This window comes from Crocodylus porosus, unplaced genomic scaffold (assembly GCF_001723895.1).
Source record: "Crocodylus porosus isolate Cpor-Errol unplaced genomic scaffold, CroPor_comp1, whole genome shotgun sequence".
NCBI classification, from domain to species: Eukaryota; Metazoa; Chordata; order Crocodylia; family Crocodylidae; genus Crocodylus; species Crocodylus porosus.
The window spans coordinates 80847945-80863041 of record NW_017728886.1 but is presented as its reverse complement, the minus strand read 5'-3'; the positions used below and the strand labels follow the sequence as shown (position 1 = coordinate 80863041).

Below are 15097 nucleotides of genomic sequence, written 5' to 3'. Positions count from 1 at the left end.
AGGAAGGAGCCGCGCTCGGCGCGCTGCCCCCCGCCCCCCCCGCGGCAGCGCCAGTGTCCAGCCACTGAGGGGCTGGCTGGGGGGGGCGCTCCAGTGTACCGGAGGGCCGTGCATGCCGCGCGGGGAGGGGGCAGGCGGTGGCGAGCGCTGACCGGGAGGCGGCGACCACCTGCAGATGCCCGCGGCGAGCGCCGACCGCCGGGGGTGCGCTGCCGCAGCCAGGCACCCGCCTGCACCCCCGACGCCTCGCCAGCGGTAGCGCCCCCAGCCCCTGTCACGCCTGTTGTGCTGGCATCAGTTCCTCTGGCCTAGGAGAGCACTGTCCCGGATAGCACTAGCCTACAGCAAAACTAGTCAATTTACTGCACCCTAATACCTGGGCATGTGTACGCCAGGCCTTACTGCAGAGCTAATTAGTCAACTCCGCACGTGTAGATGGACCCATGAAGCTTGTTTGCTTCAGCGGCCTCAAGCCCAGCCCCAGGCAGGAGAACCCTACCCATGCTCATTCATTAAGGGCTGCCAGTAACCTAACTATAAGCTGTCCATCCTATTTTCTTCAATTTGGGGTAAAATAACAAAAAGTGAAATTATTGAAGAGCTAGCTTTAATTGAAGGCTACCAATACCTTCCCCAGCAAAGGGAGAGCTCTTTCTTTTATCTTTTATAGGAAAACAGATTAAATGTGAGGCCGTGGCACAACAGATGGAATCATCAGCATTTTCTTCTCCTAAACCACGGCTTTCCTATGGCAATGAAAACCGTCTTATCTGTTTTGTGTTGTCTGGTTTATTGTTGCTATTAAAAGTGTATATGCATATGAATATCATGTAGATGTAATAGAAAGTGTTGTACATACACCATCTGAAAGTTAGAGTTGTCTGTGGATCCTAGACCAGGACACTTCTGTCCAATTTGGACTGGAAAATGCCCTAATCCTTGGAGTAAAAAGTGGTGTTTTATGTGAGAACTTAAGTAAAAGGCACCACTTGCATAGCCAAATGACATTTACAGGGTGGTAATGTGTGTATTCTTTATAACCCTGACAATTTCTGGTTTTGTTTTTATTACTTTCCAGGGAATCCCATTAGTATCCCATTTGGAGTATATAATGCCAACTTTCTAGGTTGTGTTTGGAAGTGAATTAACTAATTGTTCTGAAGAAAATTAAAGAATTGAGGGTTGGATCCCATTTGAAACCCATCCAATCAGCACTGTGGGTTAAAAGCAGGCTTGTTATGGAACTGGGTGTAGTGCTCTGTGGATGACAGCATCAGATTGGAAGCTGAACCTGCCTTTCATGATTCATAGATTTCATAGACATTAGGGCTGGAAGGGACCTTGTAAGATCATCGGGTCCAGCCCCCTGCCCCAGGGACAGGAAGTCAGCTAGGGTCAAAGGATCCCAGCAAGATAAACATCCACAAGTTTCTTGAAAGTGTCCAGAGTAGGTGCTTGCACCACCTCTGGGGGGAGTCTTGTTTCAGGCCTTGGGGGCTCGGACAGTAAAGAAGTTTTTCCTTACCTCCAGCATAAAACAGTCTTGCAGGAGTTTGTGACCGTTGAACCTTTTCATCCCTTGGAGTGCTCTGGTGAACAGGCATTTCCCCAGATCCTGATGCACACCCCTGATGTACTTATAGGTTGCCACCAAATTAACCCTGAGCCTGCACTGCTCCAGGCTAAAGAGTCCCATAGCTTGCAGCCTGTCTTCATAAGGCCTGTTCTCTTGCCCTCTGATCATGCACGTGGCTCTCCTCTGGAGTCTTACAAGCTTCTCCACATCCTTCCTAAATTGTGAAGCACAGAATTGGATTCAGTACTCCAGCTGTGGATTCAAGTGACTGAAGGATTTACTGGATACAGTTTGGCTATATATTGGAAGAAAACCCCACTGTTGGTGGATACTCCATCTGGAAAGGTGCCTAAATTCTCTGGCAAGCATCAAAGGAAAAAGTGATGGTATAATGTTTCAACTGAAGATGGGACCACAATAAACATTTTATATGTAATTGTTTTTATTAAATAAGATCTTACAAAAATATTGCTTATTAGCGGTTATGATTTTATGTATTTTGTACCTCACTGGACAACACAGGGTATAAAAACAAGACCATGGTTATACTGTGGTGTCTCCAATTCCATTAGGGTTGAATTTTCACTTTTGCAACAGACTTTGTCTCATCCAAAAGTACTTACTATAGTTAAGTCCATTAAAAGGTACAGCCACAAAACAGCGGTTCAAATTAAATACAACATCAATAATGTTTTTCAGGTCTTAAAAATAATGCAGGAGGCTGAGAAGCATTTTTGGTGGAAAATTTTGCTAGGATGAATTCCTACTGCCCAAGGAGTTTTAAATCTAATGCTTCATCCGATTGTGGTGATAATTGGCAGCCAATTGGCTACGGTCATTTTAACTGTTACTTTGGCTTGCTGAAAGTATTGCCATGTTAATCAGTTGCATAGAGCATACCCCTCAGAACCTCATTTTGCCATGTGCTGTGTGCCAGTCTTTGTTCAAGAGTCACCATAGCAGCATCTACGCCAGGTATATAAAAATGCCAACATGATCATTTTCTTTATTCTGGATGGTTTTAGTTAGATCATCTTAACTTAAACCACAATTATTCATGATGATTTTACTTACAACTGTCCTGTCAATTTGTAGAACTGTGTTCCTCATGTCCATTCACTTATCTTTGCAACTTAAGGAATTTGTTTTTGTGAAGTTCAACTGTGTTGGAATGGTGAGAAACACATTTTTAATTTTCCTAAAAAACTATTTTTGCTTTGTTAATGTCTTTCTTGAGTAAAGATGAAGACAGATTTAGAGATCATCACTGTGATAAAAGGGCTGTAAAATGAAGAAACACTCAAAACTTCTTAATATCTGTCCACTACTGCAGTCCTTGTTTTTGTGAGTCACACAGTTACTTTCAAGTAATGCAGGATCCAGCTTTAGATTATTATTATTTTACTACATGCACAGCTGCCCCTGCCCCCTGCACCTTCTGGACAAGCCATCCATAGCTGTGTCCTACCTTGCCTCAGCTGGGCAGCACCTGCACCTGCCCCAGCCCCAGCCCCAGCCCCAACCCCAGCCCCACTCCCTCCCTCACCATGGGGGCCTTGATCTTCTCCCCCACACCTCTTCACTTTCCCATGCCCTTTCCTCCCTACAGACTTACCAGATGGACGCTGCTCTTGAAGCTGTGGAGCTGCATGTCAGCAGTCAGATCAGTATTGGCCAATATGGCTGGATAATAATTGTCCATTGGTATTGGCGAAAAAATTCTTTAGCAGTACACCCCTAACAGGAGGGCATCTTCCCTGTTAATCTCTGTTACTTTTTCTATACCCTTTAATGCTATTATTTTGAAGGACATGAAGAAACTCAAATGGGCACTGAGTGTCATGACAGCAGATATTGAAATTGGACAAACACCTTGTTTAAACAGATGGTCTGATCCAGTAGGTCAAATCCAGTTACAGAAAGAAGCCTTCCTCCACTCCACTGTCTTCTCCTCCCTCCTCCCCATTCAGGCCAGGGAAAAGCTCTTGAACAGAGCTCACCTCCTAGAGAGCAGGCATTACATGCCTAAAGCCTACATTTTTCCCTTTCACACATGCATAATAGGTATCACTAGATTCTTCAGTGACTGACTGAACACTGCTTTGTGAACTTTTCAACTAACTAGCTACACCAACATTTCCCTTACATTTGGTAGGCTAAGGGAAACATGCACAAATGTGCCTGCCTGCCTGTGATAACTCGGAGTTGAATTGTTTTGAAAGTTGCCTAAACATTTGAAATAACCTGGGACAGCCTGAAGTTAAATGGTTTGTCTCAAACGTTGTAAGCAAGCACATTACTGCAAATGCTGACTCTGTGGTAACAAGTGCTGGGGAAAGTGGGAAGCAATGCAGATCAGTGCACTGTACCAGCTTCCTTAAGCTGCATCTTGTATAAAGTTGGTTGTTTGCGAATCTGAGCATGCGCCAAACAAAGGTCACATTTTGGTCAACTCAGCTACCATTAGAAACCCCCAACGAGGCCACCGACTCAAATGGGGAAGTTTCTACAACTCTAAACTGCGCAAGTCCGAGTGACGACAGCCAGAGGCGGAACCACCATGAGGGAAGAAGATAAAAGGCGAACAGAAAAAAATGCGCGCTCGTTGACCCATCACCCACGGATCAAGAAAGAAGCGCCAGCGACGGAGACATGCGCCGACAATGCAGGATCCAGGGGTGGTAATATCTCTCTCTCTCTCTCTCTCTCTCAAGTTTTCCTTCCTTCTCCTTGCCTCATGCGAATGTTTCTAGTAATGAGTTTTGACCAAGGGTTTTAATGTTGTTATTGAGTTAACCAAAATAAAACAGTGAATTGTTCACTTTGAGAGTGTTGCCTAACCACGCCACACAGAGGATTGCAAAAGTACCTCTCCCTTCACCCCACCGAGTGGGACGGGACACTGACACATGGATATTTTCGTGTGGCAGGTCATCAGATGCAGCCATACATTTCCCATATCTGTTCTCTCCCTCAAAACTGGGGGCAGTGGCTCTGTGCTAATTTGAAGGACTGGGGACTTCGAGCTCTTGCAGTTTGGTGCTGCAACTGGTAGGGAGGGAGTATCTACTTTCCAAAGCACATTCACACAGCTGTTAATGATATCCAGTGGAGATCTGGGCCCTCTACCAGCATTAAGTACCAGAAATAGCCTGCCCATGTGTCCGAAAAAGAAGAGAGTACCATATAGAAGAGGAAGCCAGCTTAACTTCTGCAAGAGCCACATTTCCAGGACTGATGACAGGACACTATCAACTACATAGGCATTTCTTTCCTGAAAAGATTAAGGAGGTTCGAATTTCCCATAGCCTCTCCCTCCTGAAGGACTATTAAATTAGAAACCCTATGCAATGCAGTTTCTTCCATCATCTATTTGGTTGATGTTACCACAAGAGATAATAAAACTCCCGTGAACTGGCACCTACCCTGTTCTCTTGAAAGCCTGTTGAAATGTGAATAAATCTCCACAGGCTTGAGCTATGACCTAATCTGAGACCCACCTCATAGCTACCATCAACTATGCAAAACCCCCCATGCTGCAAATCAAAATTGGGGCCAGAGCCACCAAACCAGGGCCACTGCACTCATGCAGCTCCTCACCCTTCCCTTTGCAGCTGGGCCTGGCACGATGGGGACAGGGACAGGGGCGTGCCCCCCTTTGATCCTCCACTCGTCCCCTTCCTGCCTCCCAAGCTGGATGCCAGACTTTTTGGGGATGGATACCCCAGCAATGGAGCACAGTGCTGGCCTCTTCCCCGCAATGGACCCTGAAGCATGCACGGCAACGAGCTGGCATGGTACAACTGTTTTTAAACCGGCAATCATTTTGGGAGGAGGGCCGCTTACTGAGTTTTGGCATGCTATTGAGGGCCGCGTGACAGGCAGCCGGGGCAGCTTAGTATTTATTTTCTAAAATTTTAGGGGTCCCGCAGGCTGGATGCAATGGCCTGGTGGGCCACATCTGGCCTGCGGGCTGCATTTTGCCTGCCCCTGCCCTAGACCCATTGGCAGGCATCCTATACGTAGGCAGGCCCAAGACTGGAGGTGTTGGGATTTGGATGCCCCTGCTTGATCTTAGCCGGCAAGAGGCTGAGGAACTTAATTCGATCTGAGCCAAAAGGCCTGCCTTCCCTAGCAGGTGGCGCAGGAGCAGCTTGCCAAGTGCCTGGCTGGACACTTTCTGAGCCGGAAAAGCTCCTGGAGGACGCGGGGGAGGCTGAGGCTGTGCGAGCTCGGCAGGGGGACCAAGGGGCGGGGCGGGGCGGGCCTGGGCCCAGCAGGCCTGGAAACATGCTGGGCGGACACGGACCACCGGCGGACACCGTCAGCAAGGCCGTGGGCGCGTGTCACTGGGCAGCGTGGACCGGCAGGCGCCCCGCCCAGGCGCGCGGAGCAAGCAGCTGCCATTCCCGCCTTTATTTTACGTTTGGCTTTGGAAAGAAGCGGCCCCGCCGAGATTTGCACAGCTGTCGGGGCTGGCTCTCGGAAGTGAAGCTTGCTTTTCCCCGCTCCGGCCAGACGAGGCGCAAGTGGGGCTGGGGAACCGGGCAGCTGAGCCCGGGACTGGAGCTCTTAAGCCGGCCTCGTTGCTTGATCCGGTGTCTGAAATGCTCCAGAAATCCCGGCCTCCTCTGCTCCGGATGTAGGCCAGAAAATGGGCACACTGCTGGTAAGAGCGTGGAGGGGAGTGCGCTCCTCGGGCGCCCGCCTCCCTGAGCGCGGTCTTTATGGGCGTGGGAAGGCAGTCAGGAAGCAGAGGCTTTCCCGTAGAGTCTTTGTTTATATCTCTAGATCGATCGGTCTGTCTGTCACACCCCAAGAGGGGACCAGAAAGCACAGCCCTGTCAGGGGGGACTCAAAAGGAAATAGCCTACACTTCTATATAGCTGTCTATCTAGATCTAAATAAATACAGAGATGCATCGAGAGAGAGAAATAGCAGCATGGCGAGGAAAGGGTTAACGCGCGACTCTTCGGGGCTGGGGGAGGGTTCTCCCCTCCTTCCCCCCGATTGGCTGGCACAGGAGGCGTGCCTGGGTGTCACTTCCGCTCCGGTTCTCGCTAGGGCTCGGCTGTGGAATGGCCGAGCCGCTGCCGGAGGCGCGGATTGGTGCCGCGGAGCAGCTGCCGGCTGCGTGGGGAGGGGCCGCCGAACTCCGCGCCGAGCGCTCGCAGCCTCTTCCCGTAAGCTAAGCAGGGCTAGGGGAGGGTCGGGGCTGAATGGGGGGACCGCAGAGGCCTGCGCTGCCCGTGGCGAGGTCCTGTGTGCCCGGGGGTAAAGCCAGCCCAGCCAGCCGCGTTGGTTGGACTAGCGGGCCGGAGGAGTGTATCAGCGCTTTCAGCAGGGTCACAATGCGGGCTGAGCAGGGCCTGGCCGCAGTTCTTCAGAGCCCTGGTCCTGCCAGCGTGGGTGAATGCCGGGGCCTGCCTTCCCCAGGGGCTCTGAGTCTCCCTGAGTCTGCTCCCTTCTGTCATGTCCAGTGGGCAGGAGGATTTCATCAGGCAAAGCCATGGAGCTTGCTGTGAAGACGTCCCTGCTGCTCAGAGAGAAGGGGAAGTGTTTTGCTTCAAGCTGCAGCTTCGTTTCCATGTTTGTAAACTAGCCAGACATCTAAGCAGTTGTCTAATTAACGTTCAGGGTAGAAATACAAGAACTATCCAGCAGCAGGCTCCAAACAGTTACTACTGCACGTACAACAGTAACACTGACAGGCCTCAGGAAAGGATTGGGGCTTCCTGGTGCTCTAGACACCTTAAATGCACAAGGTTGCTTCTGTCACCATGAAGGTAAAGAGGTACTGGGGTGTAATAAGATAACATCAACAGCTTAAATTGGCTAAAACAGGAAGAAAAGAAGGTCATGGGGTTTTAAGTGGGAAGCTTTTTCCACCAGCTTCTTATACTGTAATGTGTATGTAGCTTGCAAGACATTCTTGGGTCTTTAGGTTTGAGAAGTATGGCAAGATTTTTAAGAAGCCTTTGTATCTTCTGCATTACTTGATAATATCTCCCTTGCTGTCCTCAGAACAAAACCCTGGCTAGTTTGTTTTTCAAAAAAGAAAGTGAGAATTAGCATGAATGGGGCTGCATATGTGGAAATCCCAGTTGTCTAAGGCAGTGGTTCTCAACCTTTTTTGTACCAGACCCATTTATAAGCATCAGTGGCCAGTCCTGACCCAGTGCCCCTCACTCCCAACCTGCTTCCCCCAGGCCCAGCCCCCCCAGTGTATAGGGCAGGGGGTGGGTGTATAGGTGATGGTGGGCCCTAAGTAGTGCCAGCCTGCAAGGGGAAAACTAATGCACTTTTTCTCCTTTAAAGGAGACTCCATTTTTGTTCGCGACCATTTCATATACTTTTGCAACCCTCTTTTGGGTCGTGACCCATGGGTTGAAAAATGCTGGTTTAAGGGAACTCAAATGCTTTGTCCTTTTTACCACTCTTCCCATTCTCATGAAAGAGCTTGTTGTTACCCTGGATGCACAGATGTCAAGGGAGGAAGGGCATCTTGATGTTTAGTATTCTAAGAACAGTGATCCTCAAGAAATCTCAGGAGTCATCTGCAACCTATTAGAGAGAGAGAGAGATGGTCCCAATTAAATATTAGAAGCTACTTGGATATAATTTATCTAAGAAGACTTGCTGTTAAAAAACACTTTTGAGAGAAGCTGAAAACCTGCTTGTCACAAGGTTCCTGGGGTGGGTCCCCTTGCCAAAGTTATGTTAGCAGGATGTGTTATTTGACGTGACTGTTTGGAGGGCATAGAAACTCTTTGTTCATATAAATCATGTGAGGTGGCTTTATTGTAGACTTGCACTTCTTTTTTCATGGGTGTTTTTGGCTGTTAAAGTGCTGTGAGGGGAAAAACAAGACTGCTTTTCCACAGTCTCTGGATTTCTTGCTGAGGAGACAAGTTAGCCTGGCAGATTCTACAGTAAGATAGCTTATGCGTGTCACTTATCCTACAGTAAAAGACTCACTGAAGCTCAGGAGCAGAGTCACAGGCTCCCCAGTCACAATCTTGTAGCCTGTTTAGAGTATGTTGTTCTTTTATATCAGGCACTGGAGAGTCGTGAAGCTGAAGGAACTGCAAGAAGAATATTGAGCCCAGCATTCAGATCCCAGATAACTGGCAAGATCCCACAATGCCTGAGCGGGGATATGCTTTCTTGCTATAAATACATCAGGGAGAGAAAAGAACAGGACATCATTGACACCAGATTTGGTCATAAATGGTTCTAAATAAATATAGTCTGGAAATGAGAAACAGGCTTGTAACTGAAAGGAGCCTGTTCCAGAATCTTGTTTGCAGTAGGGCTAGTGGGGCCCAAAACCTTACTGCTTCTGAGATGGAGTTAGGTCAGTTTCTGAAACTGGTTTCTGAAAGTGGTTGCTTAAGACCGCATGGAACTGTTGCAGTGTTTCAGGAGATCCCTCCATGCTATGTTTCTGTGCTGTGTAGCGTATCACTTGGCTTTTTAACTCTTGCACAGTTCTTAACAAAGCTGCCACCTTTATGATGGGTTTTTGAAAAGTCCGGATTTCTTTTTCAGATGCATCCGGTGCTGAAGGCTTTTGTATGTGGTTCCATCAGTGGGACCTGTTCTACGCTTCTATTCCAGCCCCTAGACCTGATCAAAACTCGGCTGCAAACCTTGCAGCCATCCATCAATGGGTAAGTGCTTGCAGCTTCCGTCATGATGGTCTCATTTTCTTGTTGGCTAAGCTGTAGAGCTGATGGGTATCAGTCAGATGTTGCTGGCTGCCGAGCAGGTAGATGAGAGAGAGGGGCTTTCGTAGAACAGTGTCTGTATGAGGAACAGTATGGTGTGTTTTAATATTTTTGAAAGATGGTAGTGAAATCCTATTCCAAGAGTTCTGTCCAATCCTTTCCATGCCATAGGTAATCCATTGTTTATTAGCTGGATGTCTGTTTGCGGCGAAGCACGAGCGGGGTGCTCACCACTTAGGGGCTGTTGCTGGCTCTGAGTGAGCCTGCTTTGCAAGCAGCAGGGAAAAGCCTTCCCACTAGGAACCAATTTTAAGGGGGAAGGTGGGTGGCAGGGCACTGTTGGTGCCTGTCACTGTCAGGAGGAGAACAGGCGGTGAACGGGTGCAGGACAGCTCTGATGAGGTGGCCATTTTAAGATCCTGCCTCTCTGGGCTGGGGAGCAGTTTGCTGCCAGCAGCTGAAGGAGCAACACCAGCTAGCTGCGCTGCTGCTCAAAGGACATCTGGGAGGTAAGGGCAGGAGCTATGGGGATGGCAGGAGACTCCTGGTCCTGGGCATGACCTGAAACTGCACCCTGCCAGGAAAGGGTGGCTTGGTGGGACTCCCTGTGGTGAGGGAGTCCCTAAGACATGCCAGGCCAGTTACTTGGTGAAAGGCTGGTAGGGGTGCCTTAACCCCAGCCCTCACCATCCTAGTGGGTTATAACATCAGAGGGGAGTGGTGCCAGGCACGCCCATGGGAAGCACCTGATCCCAGAGTGGGTAGTGGGGCCAGGCACACCCAAGGGTGGCGCCGAAGCCCATAGGGGTGTAAGACCCTGGAGAGGAGTAGTGGAGCGAGGCATGCCCATGCAAGGGGCACCTGACCCACTGGGTTGTAAGTCTCTGGAGCCCTGGAAAGGGGTGAGAGAATGAGGTTGAGGCCCTGGGAGAAAGCGGCAGAGAGATCCAGGTAAGCCTTAGGGTGCCTGGGGCCGCAAGTGGGCCTGAGGCTGAGTGAGGTGGCAGAGAGAGAGAGAGCCACGAGTGAAAGGGGAGAGTCACTAGCCTCAAATTGAGAACCAGTGGGCTGTGTTACTTGGTGAGGGCCAGGGATGGAGTTGGTCCAGTATTTGGCTAATTGCCCAGCCACTGTTCAGATGGGGGTCGCAGGAGAGGCCCAAGAGGCTGTGCCAGGGCTGGCCGAGGAGTACGGAGTCGAGCCTGATGGCCTTCCAGGATTGCTCAAGGGAGCAGGGCAGGGTGAATGAGGTCCAAAAGGGGGCATGAGTGGAAGAGGCCTGGTGAGAACAGGTGGAGTGCTAGAGGCCCTGTGTATGGCAGTGTGTTAAACCCTATATAGGGTAGTACGAGAGAAGCCTAACACAACTGAGTTGGGCCCAGCCTTAAGCCAGACAACTCATGGAAATGTCAGTGAGGCATGGGATATGATAGGGAGATGTAGGAGTCATGTGTATTCTGCCATTTGACATCAGGGCGCTCGCAGGGCAGTCTCCTGCCTAATTAACATCTTTAATTTACAACAAGGCATGGAAGATGAGTAAGGTAGGCAGCTTGCCCAAAGACAGGTGGGCAGGCCAAACTGGGCCTGGGAGATTGTCCCCTTCCACACTGTTATATTATGGAGAATCCTGTGCAATTGCTATACTCTTTTCTGGACATAAGGTATGACAAGAGTATCAAATTTAGGTAGCTGTGTCCATTTGCCTAATATAATGCCTGGTAGTAATCCACTCCAATGATGATGAATGACAGTGTCACCCATAACTTAGTTGCTCCTATGGGGTTATCAAGAGGAAATGTCATAATCAGTAGATAAGCAGTAGGAATGACCATGGCCCTGTGGATCTTGGATGAAGAGAGCATTGATTGGACAAAGGAATGGCAGAACAGAGGTGGAGGCTCTAAGGTGCTGTAGTTAATGCACGGAGATGTATAGTTGGGAAGTCCTGGGTGGATGAAGTAGGACTAGGGTTGGGCTGTAGAGTGGGTTCCAGGGAGAACAATTTTAGTGCAGCCTCTTAATTCTTTTTTTTTTAATTCTAGGTCACATCGTGTGGGGATGGTTGCTTTGCTCTTTAGAGTTGTTCGCACTGAAAGCCTCCTGGGGCTCTGGAAAGGGGCCTCTCCAGTAAGTGACTATTACTGTGTGTGAGTGTGTGTGCGCAAGTAAAACTATATGGGGTTTTTTTGTTTTTTACCCACTATCAAATGGTACTTATGGTTCAGCTTTTGTTAAAGGTCTGGAAGTGCTGCTTTGCTCGCTGCTGCAAACGTCTAAGTGACTTAGACGTCTAAGTGATGGGGCCAATTTATTGAGCTATTTAAGTGCCTAGAATGGGACTTAGCCGTATAAGTCACCTAGGTCTTACAGTCCTCAGTGAATCAGCACCTAAATCTTGCCATAAAAACCTGGAGTATATATTTATAGTGATGGTGCACCAGCTGAAACTCATGTCACTTGTTGAGTGTGCACGTTGTTGTTGGGGATTGCAATAATTTCTGTTTATCTCACTTTTCTACAGTGTACCAGTTTTTTCCTTTGCCTCATAGCAAATTTTAACACTCTGTTCCATAGAACATGAGAAGGGGAAAATCACTATCTCCAATTTTCACTCTTCACTCTGCAGTCCTTTGCAAGGTGCATCCCTGGGGTTGGGATTTACTTCAGCACCTTGTACATGATGAAGCAGAAGTTTTTCATGGACTGCTCCCCCACAGCACTGGAGTCGGTCTTTCTGGGAGTAAGCTCTCGCACAGTAGCAGGGGTTTGCCTGCTTCCCATAACAGTAGTAAAGACACGGTATGAGGTAAGTGTAAGCCTTTGTTTTCTTCTGTTACCCTTGTGGTTAACTTTTGTGTTGATTCCATGCCCCTTCCTATAACAAAATGGAACTCCTTCTTGGGAGATATGTGAGTGAGAAGTGGAGATCCTCCGTGCAGCATTTGAGCACCTAACACAGAAGAAGCAAAGTTCAAATGCTAGCTAGACTGAAAAATTGTACTTACTGCTTTTTTGATGCAAGAACTCTCTCATGAGTAGGTAAAATCTTTCAAATACCATCATAGCAAGGGTGAGCAAGGTGACTATCTCGGGCATTAAGCCTTGTTAGTGATAAACAGATATAGTATTATTACCGGATATTAGGGATTAGTTCCATTGCACAAGTTTGCTTCATAGTACTGGCTGTGCAGGAAATAAGGGTCAAATTCCACTTTTAATAGCTTGTTTCCTTCTGGAAACTGTTGTAGAGGCAACATGATTAATTCTCTGAGAGGATTGGGTTTAATCTTTACATCAGATGAAAATGGATGGAGCAGAATATATTAATTGTCAGCAAAAAGTAACAGTAATGTAACTATTATATAATGCAACAAGTTAAAGTAGCATAACTATGGAAAAGCATATTGGAAGCTCTGCTGTTAACACTGTAGTGAGGGTGCAGCTCTCCATTTGGCATGGGGTGTCTCTGGACTACTTCCTATTCCATCCCACCTGGCATTATATGTGCTTCAGATTGTGTGTCTGGAAAATATGCTAATTATAGTGTATGAAGCTGACCTTAAAATCTGGTTGGTTTCTGATGGTTCTGCCTCTCTGGGCATCTGTTATAACTGCCTACCTGTTGTGGTGTCACCCAGGGACAGTGATGTAAGTGATTGCTCCATTTGAGTATAGGTACATGATTTTACATTAAAGCTTTCCTCTTGAGGAGGCACTGTATCTGGAATGTTAATTATTGGTTTTATGTGCCATCTGCAGAGTGGAAAGTATGGCTACAGGAGTGTGTATGGAGCCCTGAGGAATATCTATCGAACAGAAGGAGCTCATGGCTTGTACAGTGGGCTGACAGCAACACTCCTGCGGGATGCACCTTTCTCGGGCATCTACTTGATGTTCTACACACAGACGAAAAAAATCACTCCTCAGGGTAAGGCTGAATATGCACATGATAACACAAACCTTCCTTCTCCTTACCCCCTGCAATATACAAATCTTCCTTCTCCTTACCTCCTTCCAATATACAGCTCATTTTGCTTTAATTATTCTGTCCTTGTCTCGGGAGGTGAAATTTATCTCTGAAAGGACTTAGGTGGTGCTTTTCTCTGTCTCTTTCAGAGAACTATAAGTTTGTCCTGAATGAGGTCATGTGAAAGGATGAACTAGCCTTATGTTGGTGTTCAAGGGATTTTAGTCTAGGTTACATATGGATAGGATCATGCTTTGGTGTGATCAGTTGCAACACCAAAGTTTCAGTTTCAGAACTTTTATAGGAGGCAGAAAAATCCAGCAGCGATAACTTGCTCAGTGACATTGTCAGTTGCTCAGTTTCTTATACACTGTATAGTTCTCTCCATTTCTGCAATCTCTACTAAATTATGACTTGCTCAATTTGTTTTGTTTTTTTCCCCCTCAGCAGCCTCTGCCATTGAAAAACACTCTGTCTTTATTTCTAGGTCTCTATTTCAAATCCAGTTTCAGTGGAAGTGATTTTTTTCCCTCCCTTTTAATGTACACCAATATTAATTTGAGTCATCTGTTAGTTTCCCAGTTTTCTTTTAAAAGTTCTTATTCCTCTCATTATTTAATAATTCAACAACTGTTCAGTGTGGTGTAGAGATTGTAGGAAAAGTCACGTGCTGCAAAGTAAGATTGAGCAGTATGTAGAAGTTTTTCTCTTTGTTCCATTTCAGATCAGTTGGATCCAGCCCTCATTCCCTTAGTGAACTTCAGCTGTGGCATCTTTGCAGGAATCCTGGCTTCTTTGGCTACGCAACCTGCTGATGTTATCAAAACTCACATGCAGTTGTCACCTGAAAAATACCGCTGGACAGGCCAAGTCATTGCCTTAATATACAAGGTGAGCCTGCATTTGTTTTAAAAACATGGCAAAACTCAGATTTTCTGATTTTAAGGAGAAAAACCTGGGAAATGGGTTTCCCCTTGCAGGCTGGCAGAGTACCAGGGCCCAGGTAGGGAGCAAGACAGAGCTGTAGATAGCTCCCACCACACCACCCTCTAGAAGAGCAGTCTTCCTCATCATGTGCATTCCTGGGGTGGGGCATGGGGAGCAAATGCCCTCGAGATTTGTGAGTGGGGTGGGGGCAGACTGTCATGCTACCATGGTGAAGTGCCCCCTGCCTGCCCGGCAGTAATGGGGGTGGCGGCGCAGAGGGCACCTTGCCATAGTGGTGTGGGGCTTGTGGGGGTAGCACCTGGCCCCAGTCTGCCTTGCCCTGCTGGGTCCTGCCTATTGGGCTGTGGAGACACTGGGGGGGGGTGGTCATTTGCTCCCCATGTCCCACCCTGGGATTGAACACAGAGGTGGGGAGCCAGCCCTGCCACCCTGGCCAAGCCTGCAATGGGCAACCCACATCTGCCCCCCTTCCACCCCTCGTAGTTTCATAGTTCATGGTTTCTAGGGTCAGAAGGGACCTGAGCAGATCATCTAGTCCGACCCCCTGCCATGGCAGAAAAGAATACTGGGGTCAAACGACCCCAGCAAGATGTTCCTCTAACCTCCTCTTAAAACCCCCCAGGATAGGAGCCTGCACCATTTCTCTTGGAAGTTGGTTCTAGACCCTAGCCGCCCTGACCGTGAAGTAGTGCCTCCTGCTATCTAACCTAAACCTACCCTCTGCCAGCTTGTAACTGTTATTCCTGGTCACTCCTGGCAGTGCTCGGGGGAACAGTGGCTCCCCCAGTGCCTGCTGATCCCCCCTGACTATAACAGGCCACAAGCTCCCCCCCCTCAGCCTTCTCTTTTGGAGGCTGAACAGGTTCAGGTCCC

General features: G+C 48.2%; 1 protein-coding gene across 1 annotated transcript in view; it reads left to right on the top strand.

Moving 5' to 3' along the window:
• Nucleotides 1-6051: 6051 nt before the first annotated feature.
• The window catches only part of SLC25A38 (solute carrier family 25 member 38), a 13452-nt gene continuing 4406 nt past the window's right edge, over nt 6052-15097 (top strand). Inside the window, 7 exon segments of the mRNA XM_019537573.1 lie at nt 6052-6211; nt 6214-6245; nt 9128-9249; nt 11352-11436; nt 11936-12115; nt 13069-13237; nt 14001-14167. Of these exon segments, the coding sequence (XP_019393118.1) occupies nt 6184-6211; nt 6214-6245; nt 9128-9249; nt 11352-11436; nt 11936-12115; nt 13069-13237; nt 14001-14167 (783 nt within the window). The 5' untranslated portion in view covers nt 6052-6183.